General features: G+C 36.4%; 1 protein-coding gene across 4 annotated transcripts in view; it reads right to left on the bottom strand.

Annotated features, from left to right (window-relative positions):
- LOC106876226 (rho-associated protein kinase 2) overlaps window positions 1-19,725 on the bottom strand; it is a 204,815-nt gene that overhangs the window by 113,707 nt on the left and 71,383 nt on the right. For all 4 annotated transcript variants that reach the window (XR_001410211.3, XM_014924703.3, XM_014924712.3 and 1 more), the window contains exon 2: window positions 8,590-8,671. Coding sequence is in view for 3 of the 4 variants with exons in the window: in XM_014924703.3 (XP_014780189.1) it covers window positions 8,590-8,671 (82 nt within the window). In the remaining variant the exon portion in view is untranslated. The remainder of the gene's footprint in view (window positions 1-8,589; window positions 8,672-19,725) is intronic.

Raw genomic sequence — 19,725 nt, 5'->3', positions numbered from 1 at the left:
TAGACTGCAGTAAAAAGAATGCCCTGTGGAAATTAGCAGACATTCTTGCCAAGAATGTAACACATATGGAACCAAAGAATCAGTCTTCAGTGACACAACAGAGCAGCTAATAATAAATGACTTCTCATATTAGCAGAGGACTAGAAATCTACAGCAGAGTGGATTTTACTTCCAGTATATTACTGGTACTTATTTTATTGATATTTTTCTTTCTAATTTTGGCACAAAGCCAGCAATTTTGAGGGGAGGGGGAAGTCACTTACACTGAACCCAGTGCTCAACTGGTACTCACTTTAATTGACCCTGAAGGGATGAAAAGCAAAGTTGGCCCAAGCATAATGTGAACTCAAAATGTAAAGAGTCAGAAGAAATTCTGCTAAGCATTTTGGTTGACATATTTATGATTCTGCCAGTTTACTGCCTTATTTCATTGGCCCTGGGGAAAATGAACATGAAGTCAACATCTGAAGAACACAAAAAGTTTGCAAATAAAATAAATTATTTTGCCGTGAAGAAAAGAAGCTTAATGTTTCAAGCAGGACTCTTCAGCAGACATGTATAAACAGATGAGAGAGAGAGTAAACAAGCAGAGAAAGATGGAGAGGTGAGAATAACAAGGACAAATAAAATGTCAAGAAGAAAATAGCAGCCAAAGTGAAAAGATGATTAACATGGAGACTAACAGATTTGAAACATGGAGATTGTTAACATCAGGAGAAAGGAAAAAAGAAAAGAAAAAAGAAAACCAAGCAAAAGCCGAAGTTTAAGTTAGCAGGAAAGACAACAATAGTCTACTGCTATCTAGAAAATAACAAAACTTGGCCTGTGGAAAATAGTTAGAAGTTCCAAAGGGTTACCTAATATAAACTATAGATATATGATAGGTGAAGTGGGATCCCAAGAAAGCTAAGAGAGAAGGAAAATTTGGATATGGGTGTGTAAGTGGTTATTAGTAAAAGCAGCCACTACATAACATTCTTTTAAATGCTTGGAAGTTGAGAGAGAATGTTTGTTACCTAAATGACTTAATTAGCAGTCAAAAAGGAGGGTGTTTCAAAAGCAGAATAGCCAGAATAAAAAGAACAGAGTGGGAGAAATTCAAGTAATTATCACCCCTGCTGGCATCAAAAGGATTCTCACTCATAAGAAAAGGTAGATTATATGATCCTTATGTAGAAAGTGCAATGTTTGTGTGGTAATGGAACATGGTATTAAATACAGAAGATGTAGACAGGCAGGAAATAAATGAGGTAAGCATTCTCTGCTTGATGTGTAATCTTTAGTGAACAGAAACTATGGAGCACAAATGAGCTCAAAGAAATATGCAAGAGAGGAGATGGTGTTAATATGGACCTGTAATGCTTACACAAGATGACAGGCAAAGAAATCTGTAAAAGAGCAAGACCAAGAGAGACAAGGGAAGAAATTATGAAAACTGATTTCAGAAGGTTGAGTGTCACAAAGGAGATGGCAAGAAATTGCAACAAGTGGTGATACTTTGTGCTGGGAAGAACCATCCGACATTTGCAAACATGACAAAACAGATATAAAAACAACAATGATAATGCTTCTGTGAGTGTGTTGTAAAAGTAAAGAGACCATTAGCTACAGCACTTGGAGAACAAGAGGTGTTTAATAATAGTTACATATGATGGAGAGTGTTGAGTAAAAATGAGGTTATTTTCCCCAATGTCTGTAGGTGAAGGATGCACTTTGAGATAAGGTGACTCCACAAAAAGAAACAGTTCATGGAGAGGCCGGGTGAATTGAAAAGTTAGGCTACAGGTTTGGAGAGTGACTGGGTTCTGCTCCAGGCATCAAGATGTTGTTTATGGAAAGGGTTACCTAGATAACAACTGATTTTATTAATATATAAAGACTTCGCTGTATACAAAATCGGAATACAAGGAGAAACAAATAGTGTAAGAACACATATTAGTCCAGTGTTCAACCGTTTCTATTGCTTCATCACTCAAAAATTTATTTGTGGTACAAGGCCACAGCTTTGACTTGACTGCTACGAATTGTAATGAACCTTCCCCAAGAAGAACAAAAGTGAAACACCAACCTTATTAAGATTTGAAATCCAAACATAAAAGAGATTATCACCATCATTATCATCATCATTTAACATCAACTTTTCCATGCTTACACAGGTCAGATGGCATTTGTTGAGGCAGATTTTTTACAGTTGCATGCCTTTCCTGTTGCCAACCCTCACCTTTTTCTAAGCATGGTAATATTTTCTATGGCCACACTAGAAATAAACATGCTTGTATGACTGATATTTGATTACAATCACTAAGTGATATCAGTACGATGGTACACACTAACATGTGTACGCGCACACGCATGTATACACACACACACACACACACACACATATAAGACAGGTTTCATTCAGTTTCCATCTACCAAATCCACTCACAAGGCTATGATCAGACCAGAGCTGTAGTAGAAGACACATGCCCAAGGTACCACACAGTGGAACTGAACCCGAGCCCACATGGTTGGGAAGCAAGCTTCTCTACCACACAGTCACACCTGTACCTATTGTAACTAAATATTTAAAAACGTTTTATTACCTAAATATTTTGATTCTGGTTGAAAAGAAACACAGCTTCCTTCTCTTAGCAGTAACTTGAGAGGGTAGTAGCTTACATATAAAATATTTAATAAAAAAAAATAAGCATGTGGGTGCTATCTTGTTCCATTAATAAAACTAAATTAGTGCTAGTTCTTATCAATTCAGTCTTGTGTTTCTCTTGTAAAACCCCTTATGCACTTAAGAAGATATGGAAACTATGAAATCTTCATATCTTTGGAATTCCCTTCCTGTTTATATATTCTCACTAACAAGCAAAGACATAGTATGAGTGTGCGTGCATGCATATGTTGGCTTCTCAAATCAGCAATGAACTAGTAAACCTTATGATCACAGACGTCCCAGTAGTAACCATTCTGTCTTTTATTCAGCAGTGTATCAATGGCTACATTATTGAATGACCCTTTTTGAAGACGTGTAACTTGAGCGAGACAGGAACATTTGGCAACTATTTCTAGCAATTCAAGTGAGGAGAAGATGAACACCAGTCTTGTAGATAAGTACCATTACATCTCTAGCTTAAGTCCTACTCCGCTTGATTTTGTATTTCCCCACTTCAGAGTTGATAAAACAATAGTACTAGTCATATACCAGGGTTAATGAAAATGACAATACTCCTGTCCCACCCCACCAGATATTTGCGGCTTATACCAAAGTCTGAAATTATTTTTCTAATTACTATAAATACCAGATGCTGTCCATTAATTGAGATAAACTTTATTTAATATACCACATGAAACTAGTTGCAATACAACAGCTACATATTTAACCTAATTCAGTGATTATAACTACTTCATATGTGCAAGCAACATAAAGAAAAAAAGACATTCCCTCTTCCAACATTTCAAAAAGAAAAGAAATAAACACATACCTAACACCAACAAAATAAAATATCCTTACTATAAAATTTTCATAATTACAATTTAATAAAGGAATTTTGCTAGTAAAGTGCAAAACAAAATACTGTCTAATATTTATAGTGAGATCCATAAAAGGATCTCATTTCCATCCAAGTAAAAGTCCTCTAATGTCAACTTGCCATTCCTCCTTAATAAGACCAATAAGATATGTACTAGTCAAGTATTGGAGCCAACCTAACCTCTTGCTAACAACAGTCATAGGCACATGAGCACAAACCTGGGTCCATATGACCCCAAAGGATCCATATAAGATTTTTGGGGGTCCACACATGCAAAAGAGTAAATTGGACATCCACAATAGTATATTAAGGATTCATGAAAATCTTTTGATTTGCAAGAAACAGCTTGGTTTCTTTCTCTAACATTTTACATAGTGCAATGTTAATGCAAGTTAATGTGTGAAAAACAAAATAGGAATTTTGAAAAAAGTATCTATAAAATTTGTTTATCAACATTGACTGGCTAAAGGCATCCACCAGAATAGAATAGTAATCAAAGAGGTTCGTAGATTAAAAAAATAGTTGAGAATCCCTGCTTTAGTGGCTTCAGTAACCAATCAATTGAGTAGCAGATATGTCTTGCAATGTTTAGTTGTTAATTCCAATTACTTAAGTTCCAAGTTTACATCTTGACAGAACTAACTTGGTCTTTCACTTTTCTGAGGTTGATAAATCAAGTACCAGTTTAGAACCAGGATCAATTTGTGGCCTCGTGACTGTGTAAGAAACCAATATTGGTGAGCTGCCAGAATCTTTAGCACATCAGATAAGATGTTTTGTGGCATTTCTTTCGACCAAGTTCCAAGTTCAAATTCCACTGAAGTCAGCTTTGTTTTTCATCTTTTTGGGGTCAATAAAGTAAGTACCAAGTTGAGCATTGGGGTCAATGTAATCAACTATGTCTCCCCCTAAAGTTGCTGGCCTTGTGTCAAAATTCGAAACCATTTTTATTACCATCATTGCATACATCTGTCTATCACAGTCAGAAAATACTTCAGCTCTGAACATATGTTGCCTCTACACATCAGATACTACTCACATGGTCATCGTGTTATCAGTCTACCAGTCCACTTCTACATTACTTCTGCCCTTTGAGAAAATTAGTTTGTTATATCTGTTTAAATATCCAGTAAAACTAAGTATACAACTGATTCATTATATTGTAAATATAGTTCAAATTTCATCTCATCTTTGACTCATACAATCCGTATATCAGTTTGTAGTCCTGCTCCAAATATTCCTCATTAAAGCTTTGTTCTCTAAGCAAGTAGCCATGCATGGGCTTCATGGAAAACCTAAGCTTTATTGTGATTATTGTTGCTACAACTGCTGCAGCTCCTGTTGCTGCACCTTCAAAAATATTCCCATGTCCCTTCCTTATCAAATTTCAACACTTTACCAAACCTCAAGTCCTTCACCTTGTTTTGATTCCAAACTGAAATCATTTAATTTTTTTCTGCTTTTTCCACAACCCTCTATTCAATAAATTTCAGGTTTTATGTCAATCACTAAGAAATTATTAATATTACTATATGAGAATGCATAAAAAAAAACACATGGACATTTCAGACACGCCCCAATTTAAGCAACGCATATTCAGGAATAAAGGTTTTAGGGCATTAAACCATTTAATATTTCAAGCAACTTCACAAATAGAACTTATAATGATTTTTTTCAGATAATTTTTTTTTGGGGGGGGGGGGTGCATTATATGCTATCAAATGCAGTATTTGGATTACAACTTCCTGTAACATCATTGTTACTTGGGTCTTTTAGAAAGAAATATGAAAGAAATAAACATCCCCACAAATTAACGTGAGAGTTCAGGTCGATGTAATTGCTTTATATGTTAGTAATAACAGCTAAATGTGTCTAAAATCTTACCCCACTGTCTAAAAACAAAATGTACTGGATTATAAATTTTAGATATATTGAAAAAAAGACTGGGTGGTCACAGCTGGAAAACCTTTCATCAAAGATTTGCTTAATCAGATCTAACCTGGGGCTTATCAACAACATCAGTATGGCTGTATAGTTAAAAGGCTTGCTTTGCAACTTTGTGGTTTCAGATTAATTCCCACTTACTTTGGGCAAGAATCTTTCTTTTCTACTCTAGGCACAAGGCCCAAAATTCGGGGGAAGGGGGCCAATTGATTAGACCAACCCCAGTAAGCAACTGGTACTTAATTCATTAACCCTGAAAGGATGAAAGGCAAAGCTGACATTGGTGGAATTTGAACTCAGAAGACAGATGAAAGACCACTGAGCATTTCACCAGGCATGCTAACGATTCTGCCAGCTCGCCGCTTTGGGCAAGTATCCTTCTACCACAGCCCTTGAGCCAACCAATGCCTTGGTTAGTGAATTTGGTCAATGGAAACTGTGTGGAAGCCTGTCATATACTCATATACACATATATATTCAACTAATATATATTAGTAAAATATATATATTCATATATATATATTCAACATATATATATATATTCTCCAAGGTGGTGCTCCAGCATGACCACAGTCTAATGACTGAAACAAGACACACATACACACAGATTGCGTTTGTGTCTGTGTTTATCTCAGCACCAGCACTACCACCGCTTGACAGCTGGTGTTGGTTTGTTTATGCTCCTGTAACTTAGTCGTTTAGCAAAAGAGGCCAAGAGAATAAATAAGTACTGGGGGCAATTTACTCAACTAAAGCCCTTTAGAGCAGTGCCCCACTATGGGTAACAATGTAATAACTGAAACAAGCAAAAGATCAAAGATCCCTACATTTGTTAAGACTGTCATTTATGTTTATATAACAGAAAAACAGGTAGAGGTGTGACACTAATATCTTGTTGTATTTAGTCCAATGTTAACACAGTTTTTAGTACTTGTCCTATTGTGGTTTACTTCGCTCTTTATTACGCGACAAAACTTATTAAAATGAGAACCAGTAAAATAAGATCAGTAAGATAAATTCTATTGATTGCCCCCGATCCCTCACAAAAGAAATCATTATTTTATTGTACAGGCAACACTTAGAATGTATTTTCTTTTCTTTCTCTCCTTTTTTTTTTAATATACACATACTTTGCATGCTATCATGGGTAGAATTTCTTTTAAGATTGGATATATGTATGTGAATTGCTAATGAAAATTTATTTTATGTGTGAGTGTGTGTCGTGTGTATAGGCAAGGACTCTGAACAAGTGTACAGGATTTTCTGCGGTTAAGACGCTTGCTGTCCAACTATGAGGTCTTGAGTTCAGTCCTACTGCATGGCACCTTGGTTAAGGGTCTTCTACTATAGCCCCAGGCCAACCAAAATCTTATGGGTGGATATGATAGACAGAAACTGAAAGAAGCCAGTCATGTGCATATGCGTACCAGTGCTTTGACATCATTCGAGGGTTTTTAAACAAACATTACCATCATGCAAGTGGTGTTGTTTGCTTCTAGTCTCTGTCCATGGGATACATCTTGCTTGGAAACAAGTGAAGGTTGGCAATAGGAAGGGCATCCAACCATAGAAAATCTGCCTCAACAAATTCCATCTGCCCCATGCAAGCAAGAAAAAGTAAACATTAAATGATGATGGTGATGCTTTAGGAGACATGCGGGCTTTTAATTCGTCTTGCATCTAAACATTATATTCACCAACATTACCATCATCAGCTCTTTTTTTAATCTTTCTTCTTTCTTTTTGATCGTTGCCAGTGCCGCCGAACTGGCTCCTGTGCAGGTGGCACGTAAAATACACCATTTTGAGCGTGGCCGTTGCCAGTACCGCCTGACTGGCCTTCATGCTGGTGGCACGTAAAAGCACCCACTACACTCTCGTAGTGGTTGGCGTTAGGAAGGGCATCCAGCTGTAGAAACTCTGCCAAATCAGATTGGAGCCTGGTGTAGCCATCTGGTTTCACCAGTCCTCAGTCAAATCGTCCAACCCATGCTAGCATGGAAAGCAGGCGTTAAACGACTGCCAGGTAAAATACTTTGTGATGTTTAATTATATCCTTTTGTGTTTGTAGTTCAAATCACACTAAAGTTAGTAGTTCAAATCACTGCCTTCCATCATTATGGGTTGATAAAGTAAGTATCTGTTAAATACTAGGTTCAATTAAATTGTCTGCAAAGTCCTTCACCAAAGTTTGCAGTGTTGCTAGAAAACATAATAGCTCTACTTTTCATGACTGATAGGCACCATTATGCAGTTGAAATTCTTAGCGAATCAATTCCAAAATCTCATTTTGATATCTACTAGGCTCTCTAAACTAATTACACTCAATAGCTATCAAGGACCTGACAAAGGAAAGAACATTAAAACTTTCCACTTCAGTTTTACCTAAAAGGCTCATCCTTATAAAGGTGGTGAGCTAGCAAAATCATTAGCATGCTGGACAAAATGCTCAGTGGCATTTCGTCCATCTTTACATTCTGAGATCAAATTCAGCAGAGGTCAACTTAGCCTTTCATCCTTTCAGAGTTGATTAAATAAGTACCAGTTGAGCACAGAGGCCAATATATTTGATTACCTCTAAATTTCAGGCCTTGTGCCTATAGAAAAAAGAGGACTATTATTATCGTCATCACAATCCCACATACCCCTCACACATTATTTCTGCAATTTGTCCAAGTAATATCCCTATCATCCTTGTGGCAAATTGATATCAGAGGATTACACTAAATGGTTTTTGTGCTCTTTTCTTTTTTCTTTTTTTTTATTAATTATATGTCTTCAATTATTTGTGTAATTTTCTATTCATTTCATGTGTTTCATTTATATCATGTTATCATCATAATCCCAGTGATAAAAGTAGCATAAACACTGAAAAGTCAGTCCAGATGCTTTTTCTGTCTAAAATAGAACGCAATAAGATTAAGATATTTGACTTTCATCTCTTCGTTTTTAATAGACTAATGGCTCTCAACTATACATGCTTCATTATTTAAAGTATTTCATAAATTTTTCAGACAACAACAAAGTGACTGTTCGTAGCTGGAACAACAAACAATTTACAATTAAGCAGAGGGTGAGGATAGTCGAGCTAAAAAAGATAGACATTTAAGGATTGACTCACATCGAGAAAGGAAATTGTCAACATTTTTATTCCGTCTCAGTGCTGGATAGTCCAAATCTGCAACCAATGAGGTGAGGCCATCCTGTAAACAATAAAAAGAAGAAAAAAATTTAATTCCATGCCATTTTTTGAATATAAAAGTATTATCATAAGTGCTTTTAGAGAATCATAGCAAAATCTTGGAGGCTTAAAGGTTTTCATCATACATGTACTTACAGACAAACAATAACAATAAAATGAATTGAATTGTGTTCTTGCAACTAGAAAATATGGTATTACTGTCATCAGTCTTGGAACTCATCGAACTGGATACCCAGTTTCCATTGCATGTAAATGACCAAGATCACAACATGCCCACTGAACTGGATTCCATTCCATAGCAAGGTTTCTCACTTACAGACAAGCAATGTGAAATTAAATGCTTTAAGAACACAATGCACCATCTGATCTAGGAATTGAGATCACAATCTTGTGATAAGTGCAACACACTGATCACTAAGGCAATCCACCTTCACTCAGGAAATATAGGTGGGTGTAAAATTCTGTCTCTGAAACTGCTTTCATAATTGCTTCTTCTACCGACTTATATTCGAGCCCCCACCTACACCATGACCAATGCTGACATTAGTTAACAATATACATTCATGCTCTAGTAGATAACTTCTGACATGAAAACAATCCACTATCTTCATATGCTTGTCCCATATAAGCTCTACTACAACTACTTCAATCACTATATACAGTATTGGATGGTATATAAAATGCACCAAAAAAAAAACAAAAAAAAACACAGGTCCTATATGTGAAGCTGGGCTTTTCATAAGCTTTTATGCACTAAAAACTTTCTTTCCTAAATATGCAATACTAAAACTGGAATTCCTCTAATATGACGGCATCTATGTTATCAAATACGGTGCTATCATCAAATGTTAATATAACTCTATTCCAATTACCTCTTACTACCCAATGTCCATAAACCAATTCTCATCCTTTATTCTGAACTCATGGCAATACTACTTCTATCTGGCTAAAGCTCTGTTTCTATTACCATAGCATTACTATGAACCTCTCAACACTGAACTCCCATCAAACCACTGTCGTCCAACAATCTTTATTCAGCTCTAATTATTTTTTTCATCACTCTATATTATAACAAACATCGGTTGGTTTAATTTCCTGTAAATCCATAAACATTGATCTTACTTGTATAATAGTCGGATAAAGTTGGATGCCTTCTAAAAATTAATAAGTGCATGAGGCATAAGGTAGCTCATGAGGCATAAGGTAGCTCATGAGGCATAAGGTAGCTCATGAGGCATAAGGTGGCTATATTGTATGATCCAAACTAAGCAAGAGTACCATTCACGGGTGATACAGAACATCTGCTACCCCCACTAACACACTATGTCACACTCCACCCAAAGCTATCTGACAGGCAAACCTTTACTCACCCAATAGGGGAGCAAACACACAGTCACCTGACCTACCTGAAATAGCTAAATTTCCTCCAAATTGAGCCTTATCCTCTCAAAAGGGATAGGACACATTGAATAATATAGACCTAGACGCACTAAATCTGAAAATAAGAAAGAGTGGTTACAGCTAGAATGCTTTTAATCATAGATCTGCTTGCTCAGAGCTGACCTGAGTTAAACAACAAACTCATCTACATGTGTCCTTTTTGTACAATGGTTTCTGACCCACTGAACAAGCCAAGATATGCACCTGCTTTCCTGACTCAACCTGTCTGTCGTACCTAGCTCCTTGCTATTCTTTCCCACAACTGGACTCTTTCGAATGTTTTTCCTACTCAGATTTCTTTCCCCAGCATCAACCCACAAATGCATAAACTAAAAACCAACTTTAATAATCTTACCTATCAGAGAAGGCCTCCAAAGGCTTATGAGTACTAGCCCACTTCTTTAGACTACTTTTATTTTATATTTCTAATACATCAATCTTGAAGTGACAGTAACATTTTAATATTAGAAAGAAATTAGTTATATTTTGTTACAGGATAAATGTAAACTTCAACAAGCTATGTATGTAAACTATTCTCATTTCCTGGATAGTCATGTCATTACATTTACAAAGCTAATGTCCTTGACAAAATACACTAACATCATATTTCTTCTCTCTTGTGATGGATGAGGCTTAGATATATTTCATAAATACATGAAAAAAAAAAAAATAGTTCAGGCTGCAAAACATACATATAATACACATTGTGACCTGAAGACTCAAATATTATTGGCAAACATTCCTATCTTTTAACATGCTATATTGAGAGTTGGTGACATTCTATTTTAGGAACCAAACACAATCAACAAATCTATCAGAGAGAAAATAAGAGAATAAGTTGGAGAGGTACAGTTTTGCACACCCAATACAGAGTCTCCCATACCATCATATTAAAATGTGACTATAAATAGAGTAAAACTATAATTATATATATGCATCTGATGTGTGACTGAAAATATGTAGTATGTGTGCATAGGTTTAATATCTTTGTACGTGTTTGTTTGGTTCGTGCAATACTGCTGTTTGTGCATAACATATGTGGCACATTTGCTTGTTACAAGTATTTGCGTAGGACATTTGCCTGTGTAGCTGAAGGTCTACTTGCTTATAAACTATGCACGCATCTCCATGTAGACTGTCTGTATATACGTGCATGTAGACTGTAGACTATTTCTCTATTTCAGAAGTGTGTGTGTGTGTGTGTGTGTGTGTGTGTGTGTGTAGTGTATGTGTGAGTGAGGAATGGGTACAATGTACATATAGATAGAAAGTGTGTGTGTGTGTGTGTGTGTGTGTACATGCATGTGTGTGTGCATGTAGAGTGTGTATTTATGCGAACATTGACAGACTGACAGATACAGATATGTAGAGCATGTGTACACATGGAATGTATACATATACACACACGCACGCACACACACACACACACACACACACACACACACAATATCAACAATAAAACATCTCATTAGATGCATCTTAGGTTCTTTGCAGAAACATTAAGTCAGTCTAAACAATGACTCAGTTCTACAAGACAAGCCAGCCTGTTTACATCTTTATCTGCCAAAACCCAACATAAAGCTGCTGCTGCTGCCACCACCACCACTACCACTACCATCATCTAGCTGTCAAATACCCAACCTATTTTCAAACCACACTGCTTCTTTTCATTCATTCTCTTATCACATACATATTAAGCCTCCACTTTTATTCCTCAAAGTGTCATTTCTCTTTCACATCCCTGAAAAAAAAAAAAATCCTTTCACCTCACTCCACCACACTCCACCACCATCAAGTATTAAGGATTTCTAACATTGGCACAAGACCAACCACACTCCTTCACCTCCACCACCACCACCACCACCAAGTAGTAATAAATGATAACACACTTCAACATTTAGTGAGATGCCCTTTCCTGTCTTTGTCCATCTATTGAAATATTAATTGATGATTATGTGTCCATGGAGATGGGAAACGCTATTAATCCCCTTAAGTTTTAAATATTCTTTTTCCATCATCAACACCACCACCGCCGCCATCACTCTTTTCTTTTCAACCCAAACCACCACCACCATCACCACCACCAAACATAATTTGATGCATTGATACTCACTTGTACATCAATCACATCAAAAATGAAACACAAATACATTAGAAACTTAGTGTGAACCTTAATATTTAACATTTGATGCACCCACCTCCGATCCCATAGATAACTAAAAACTGCTCCAACGACACTCAGTGACTGGCAGCCACACTGAAATTGACCTTTGTGGGTATTATTAAAATAAAGGTCAAGACATTTCTACTGATCTCTAGAAGCCTGTTAATAATGGTATTGATGTTATTTCACACACATCTTGAACGGCTGGCATCATTTCCTAACCAGTCACAGATCTCTTAATGATGATGATGATGATGATGATGAAAGCATTACCATTATTATCAAGACCATAAGTCTCTTTGGGGTTTTTTGGTTTTTTCCAAATAAAATAACTGGTTCAGTTTTCTTACACAACAACTCTTCAATTATCTATTTCATGCAGAAGTCCACAACATTCTGGTATTTCAAAATATTTCATGATCTACTTAATCTGTGTCATACATAAATAAATATTTGTGATAGTGCAGTCACATCTCATTCATACACAAACCAATATTTGTTACATTGTTATTTATTCAATTAATATGCTTTCAGCCTATTTTGCAAGGTACAATGTTACACATGTGCAATGCGTGTGCATACACACACACACGATCATATTTAGAAGACCCACTACAACTGATCCACACCTGATATCTTCATTTGTAATACAGTAATATATACAACATAATGCAACGTACATACACAGGTATGGCTGTGTGGTTAAGAAGTTTGCTTCCCAACCATGTAATCTTGGGTTCAGGCCTACTGCATAATACCATGGGCAAATGTTTTCTACTTTAGCCCCAGGCCAAACAAATTCCTGTGGGTGAATCTGATAGATGGAAACTGAAAGAAACGTGTGTGTGTGCATGTGCACGTGTACCCATGTCTAGACATCATGTGATGGTTGTAAATGAATATTACTGTCATACAAGAGATATTTGTTTCCAACCTTCCAAAAAATACATGCCTGGCTACAGGGAAATATTACTTGTATGGAAACAGCCAAGGGTTAGTGAGAGGAAGAGCATCTGGTTGTAGAAGATCTGCCTCAACAAATTCTGTCTGATGCATGCCAGCAAGGAAAAGTGGATGTTAAAATATGACGAGGATGATGACAGTCAGGAGTACACACACACGCGCACACATACACACAACCAACCTCTGTTTAAGATCTAAATCCGAATTCTCTTGAGAGAATAGAGCAGACAATATTGAAATGTTCCAATAATTTATTGCAGTAAAATTAACTAAGTCCAGCAGATGACATAAAGAGAACATTAATTAAACATAAAATTAAGCTCTTTTCAGTCAAGGATAAGCAGAAATACTACAATTTTATTTTCACACTAAAATTGTATTTTTATATACTTTATATCTCTTGGCAGCCTTCTTTACAGTTCAACCCATTGAACAGGTCTTGCAGTTTATATACGCAAGGCAAAAAGGTTATACAAATGGTTAACTTATTTATAGAAGTGTTTACAGTTAGAATAGTTATATATAGTAGCTATTACGTTGTGCTGCCAGCTAGCCATGTAGTGTGGAAGAGATAAAATTTTAAAAAACAGATTACATTAGTCAAAGAAGAGAAGTGAAAAAAGGCCCTTTTCTAAAGAAGACCCCTTTTAGGAACAGTGCAATTTACTTTTTTAAATAATTTTACTGAACTAATTTTTGTTGATACAGGCCAGTCTTGTAAAGTAGTCATTTAGTTCTCCTAAAAGGTTAACTTACTAAGAGCATTTAGAATAAGTAATGTCTTATAACTAGTCTGTAAATAGCGAACAAAAGAACATACAATGATATTATTATTGTTGTTGTTGTTGTTGTTGTTGTTGTTGTTAAGGCAGTGAGCTGGCAGAATCATTAGCATGCCGGGTGAAATGCTTAGCAGTATTTCATCAGCCGCTATGTTCTGAGTTCAAATTCCACCAAGGTCAACTTTGCCTTTCATCCTTTCAGGGTCGATAAATTAAGGACCATTGAAACATTGGGGTCGATGTAATCAACTAAACCCCTCACCCCGAATTTCAGGCTTTGTACCTATAATAGAAAGGATTATTATTATTGTTATTATTAATAATAATAATAAAAAGGAGCTGAGGTGGCAGAATTGTTAGCATGCTGTGTAAAATGCTTAAGAGCATTTCATCTGTTATGTTCTGAGTTCAAATTTCACTGAAATCAACTTCGCCGTTTGTCCTTTCAGGGTCAATAAAATAAGTATCAGTCAAGCACTGGGGTCAATGTAAACAACTTACCCCCTCCCCCGAACTTGCTGGCCTTGTGGCAAAATTTGAAACCATTATTATTTTATATACACTCAACAGATTAGACTATTGGAAAAGAAAAATTCCTAACATCAGGCAACAAGTAACCTTAGATGCCAAGAACCTTCCTAAGTATCCTAGCTGTCCCTAATAACACTGTTTTCTGGAGCTGTACTAAACTGGGTTTTATGCCTATTTCTTCTACCCATCTGTTCAAATCTTTCAGGATAGTTCCTAATGCACCAATAACTACAGCAATACATTTTACCTGCACTATCCATAGTCTCTGTAACTCAATGGCTAGGTCCTGATTATTATCATCACTATTATTATTACTACTACTACTATTATTATTATCATTATTATTATTATCAATTAGCTATGTCCAGTTGTAATTCACCTTTAGCCAAAAGGGTAATTTCAAGTTTGTTTATTTAATTAGAACTGTTAGGAAGATATCAACAAGGTATTGAAGTATTGTTTGAATAATAGAAGCAAGCAACAAAAAGGAAAAAAAGAAATTTTTTTTAATTAAATGAGAGAAAATTACAAATTTTCTTCTCAGTCTAATTAAGAATGAAAAAACAAAGCAGTCAGAAATAAATATGATTTATCAGACAGCTATTGTTTCAGCAATCACATAGAAATTAATGGTTAGGTTCATTCCAGCTAAGCTCCCAGCTTGAAACCAAAATTGTGAGGCCACAAAATTAGATATCATAAAAACCATCTCTATGCAACCAATACAACCTTTTGATAAAGAAATTGCTAGATTTTCTAATAACGCTATTAATACTTTCTCCTACCCTTATTTTTAACTTCTACACTAAAATACAATAGAGTGTAATTGAAGTCAAAAAAGGAGTCTCTACATAATCATTCGACCTGTTTTTGTTTTTTCCTCTTGGGCAGTTGGTTTTCGATCAGGGCTCATATGATCTTTGGGTGTCCATTTAAGACTGTTGCTATAATTCATCTGCAATAAACTGGTTATAATTCTACAATGCACAAAATATTTTAACAATTTGTTTATACAGTTCCTAGTGGAGGCGCAATGGCCCAGTGGTTAGGGCAGCAGATTCGCGGTCACAGGATCGCGGTTTCGATTCCCAGACTGGGCGTTGTGAATGTTTATTGAGTGAAAACACCTAAATCTCCACGAGGCTCTGGCAGGGGATGGTGGCGAACCCTGCTGTACTCTTTCACCACAACTTTCTCTCACTCTTACTTCCTGTTTCTGTTGTACCTGTAATTCAAAGGGTCAGCCTTGTCACACTGTGTCACACTGAATATCCCCGAGAACTACGTTAAGGGTACACGTGTCTGTGGAGTGCTCAGCCACTTGTATGTTAATTTCACGAGCAGGCTGTTCTGTTGATCGGATCAACTGGAACCCTCGACGTCGTAAGTGACAGTATCAACAACAACAATATACAGTTCCTAATATTTAATTATAAAACTATATTTTTTTATAAAAAATCAGAAAGTTCTGAGGTTCCATCTGAGTAAAATAGGAATCAAAGGGGATTTGTAGACAAAAAATGGTTGACAATCATTAGTCTGCAAGAGGTGTTTACGCCTATAGCTGTTACAGACTCTGCAAGACTTGGGAGATCTACAGAATCAATGTTTCTCCTTAACAACTACAAGTCAGATTCTAAAAAAAATGTGTAGTGGCTGTGTGGTAAGAAGTTTGCTTACCAACCACATGGTTCTAGGTTCAGTCCCACTGTGTGGTACCTTGGGCATGTGACTTCTACTATAGCCTCGGGCCGACCAAAGCCTTGTGAGTGGATTTGGTAGACGGAAACTGAAAGAAGCCTGTCGTATATATATATATATATATATATATATATATATATATGCGTGTGTGTGTGTGTGTGTGTGTGTGTGTATGTTTGTGTGTCTGTGTTTGTCCCCCCCAAATTCGCTTGACAACCGAGGCTGGTGTGTTTACGTCCCCGTAACTTACCGGTTCGGCAAAATGAGACCGATAGAATAAGTACTAGGCTTACAAAGAATAAGTCCTGGGGTCGATTTGCTCGACTAAAAGGCGGTGCCCCAGCATGGCCACAGTCAAATGACTGAAACAAGTAAAAGAGTAAAAGAGAGTGAATTCCAGAAGGTCAACGTTCCAGAGAAGCAGTAGTTCATATTGATTAGTGTAGAGGGCTAGGTTTGTGGACACAATATGGACAAGGAGGGGAAAGACAGAGGAGCTGAAAGCGTTTGAGTGGAAGTAGGGTGAGACTAACAAGTGTCAAGGAGCAGGCCATTACAATAGCAGGAAAAATGGCAGAGATAAGATATGTGATCTCTTTGGATCAGAGGTCAGAATGTGTTGGTGAGTAACTTGATGCCAATCAGTAGGTTGGGCTTTCTTTGGATGTGTAAGTAGCATTAGCACCTTCCTAGATGTTGTATGTTACTTTGTAGAAAGTTAGTAGTTGCTAGGGCTGAAATATTTTGGGGCTTTGAAGAGAAAGGCCAGGTTTTACTATTCTGAAGATGTGCATTTGTCAGGAAAAATCTCCAGTGATATGGACAAGGTTCTTGTTGCATGCTGTTTATATTTGTGCAGAGGTAGGGTTCTTGACAGAAATAGTAGTTAAGCCTCCAGTAGTCCAGGTTAGGGCCATCGCTAAGCTCCTACAACCCCTGCGGTCGCAGGGGCCCTCCGTGATTGAGGGGCCCCATGTTAAGATCAAAGTACGTAGATGAGTCATCTATTTGCTTTATATAACTACCACCTTCAACATTTATCCAACTCACTTCATGATACTGCTAGTAAGTGGGTAACATAACTAAGAGCAGAAGCAGTTGTCATTAGCAGTTAAATGTCTGCTGAACAGCAAAAGCCTTTAGGAATATTCTTTCATGATACAGAATTCACAATGGAATCGTAAACATGTGATTAGAGAAATTAACACCATAGCAGTTGGGCATATTTTTTGTTTAGCACTAAGGCAGTCCTGATCAAGCAAGCTTTCCAGCCATAAGGAAAAGCCAATGAGATTATTGAGTTTACAATTAAACAATGGCACATGGGTGTTATGTACTGATTCACAATGCTTCGAAATTCCAGCCATACACAAAACCATCTTAGGATAATCTAGTGACTGAAAATACTCCTAGCATTAGATGAGTTACAGCTGAGATATCAAAGTAACACATGAAAGGTGTTGTATTTTTTTTATCTCATCATCCCTTATCTTATACATCCATGATAAAACAGATATAGTAAACATCATCATCTACAAACATCCTACCCAATAACTGCTCTTCACTGCTTGTTGTGAACAGTAAGAGTTGTCTTCCCATGGGTATTAATAAAGTACATAAAAGGGAATGGGCTTTGCAAGACCGCCTTACTTGATATACACTACACGGAGACAATGTTTGGAAGTGATCTTTCAATAACTAAATAAGTTCAGGGACTCACCATGATATTAGTATTACAGCAGTAATACCTGCTGCTGCTGTTGCTGTTGCTACTACTACTACTACTACTACTATTACTACTACAACAACAAAGCAGTGAACCTCTAAACATATTTTATATATTTCATAATATTTCAAAAACACTGCTACTAATGTTAATACTACTAAATCTACAACAGAGATTGCTGCCTTTAACACCATTTATAGCACTATTGATAATATTAGTCACTACAACAATTACTGCTGCTGTTACTACTACTGCTGCTGCTGACAGAAACTTGCTTTTGAATCAAATATTCTTTCAATACATTGTATATATTGTTGATGCTGTTTGTGGTGATACTGGTGCTTTTACCGCTGCGCCTGTCGCTGCTGCTGCAACTATGACTACTACTAATAATAACAATAATAATATGATATAATTACAACTGTTGTTATTACGAGGTCCAACAGTGGAGATAGTAGCAGGTACGACAAACACCTCTAGCTTTTAATTGTTGACTTTAATGAATCTAAAAGGATAGGTCTGTTTCCAAAGATATCACTTCTCCAATAATAGCAGTTTAAGCCAACAAAATGCTATAGAACAATGTCATGCTTCCAGTTTCATTGTGACAACAAGCAGATTTGCAGCACAAACAGATTGGTTGTATAACACCAGTTCTGGATGTTCAAACACTTTCAGTGAACAACAATGGCAATTATTTAACGAGGAGAAAATCTACAGTAAATATAGCTTGACACTTAATAGCAAAAAGACAAGATCACATTTTCCCAGCAGTTAAGATTGTTAGCCATACCAAACACAAAGGAAAGATGCTAAGCTTTATATGCATAAATGTTTTGACTAAGTTATTTATAAGCTATAACAGAGTTAACTTTCAGACTGACAAACCAACAAAGGAACAAGCAAGAGTTCAACTGATCCACAAGAAATAACGAGCAAATTTCCCTAAAACCATACCTTCCCATCTTATGAAACATGTCAAATAATGCAGTCCTAGAAAGATTGCAAATGCAAAAATAAAAAAGACAGATGGTCACAGTTGGAAGATTTTTTATTCTAAGGTCTGCTAAATTTCAAGTCATGTGCTGAGGTTAGAAACAATGGCAGAATCATTAGCACATCGCAAAAAATGCTTAGTAGCATTTCTTCTGATTCTTGATATTCTGAGTTCAAATTCCACCAAGGATGACTTTGCCTTTCACCCTTTCAGGGTCCATAAAATAAAATACTAGTCAAGCATTAGGACTGATGTAATCAACTATGCTCCATCCCCTGAAAGTGCTGGCCTCATACCAAAATTTGAAACCATTAGAATCATTAGCACATCAGACAAAATGCATAGTGACATTTTTATCTGTCTTCACACTCTGACGTCAAGTTCTGCCAAGACTGACTATCTTTCATCCTTTCAGGGACAATGTAATTGACCAGCACTCTTCCCCAAAATTTCAGGCCTTGTGCCTATAATAGAAAGAATTACCATTATTAGCAGAATCACTGGAGTGTAAGACAAAATTTTCTTGCTCTATTTGCTCCAGTTCAAACCCTGCCAAAATCAACTTTGCCTTTCATCCAGTCATAGTCAAAAAAATGAAGCAGTCAAAGAACTAATTTCCTGTTCCCCACCCAGCAAATTTAACCCTTTAGTGTTTAAACAGGCCATATCCGCCCCAATATATTCTACATGTTTTATATTCAAACTGGTGATATCTATCCTCTAAAACCTAACTTACATTGATATTCTAAAA

Source organism: Octopus bimaculoides, chromosome 8 (assembly GCF_046866305.1).
Source record: "Octopus bimaculoides isolate indiv1 chromosome 8, ASM4686630v1, whole genome shotgun sequence".
NCBI lineage: Eukaryota > Metazoa > Mollusca > Cephalopoda > Octopoda > Octopodidae > Octopus > Octopus bimaculoides.
This window is presented reverse-complemented; position numbering and strand designations above follow the sequence as displayed.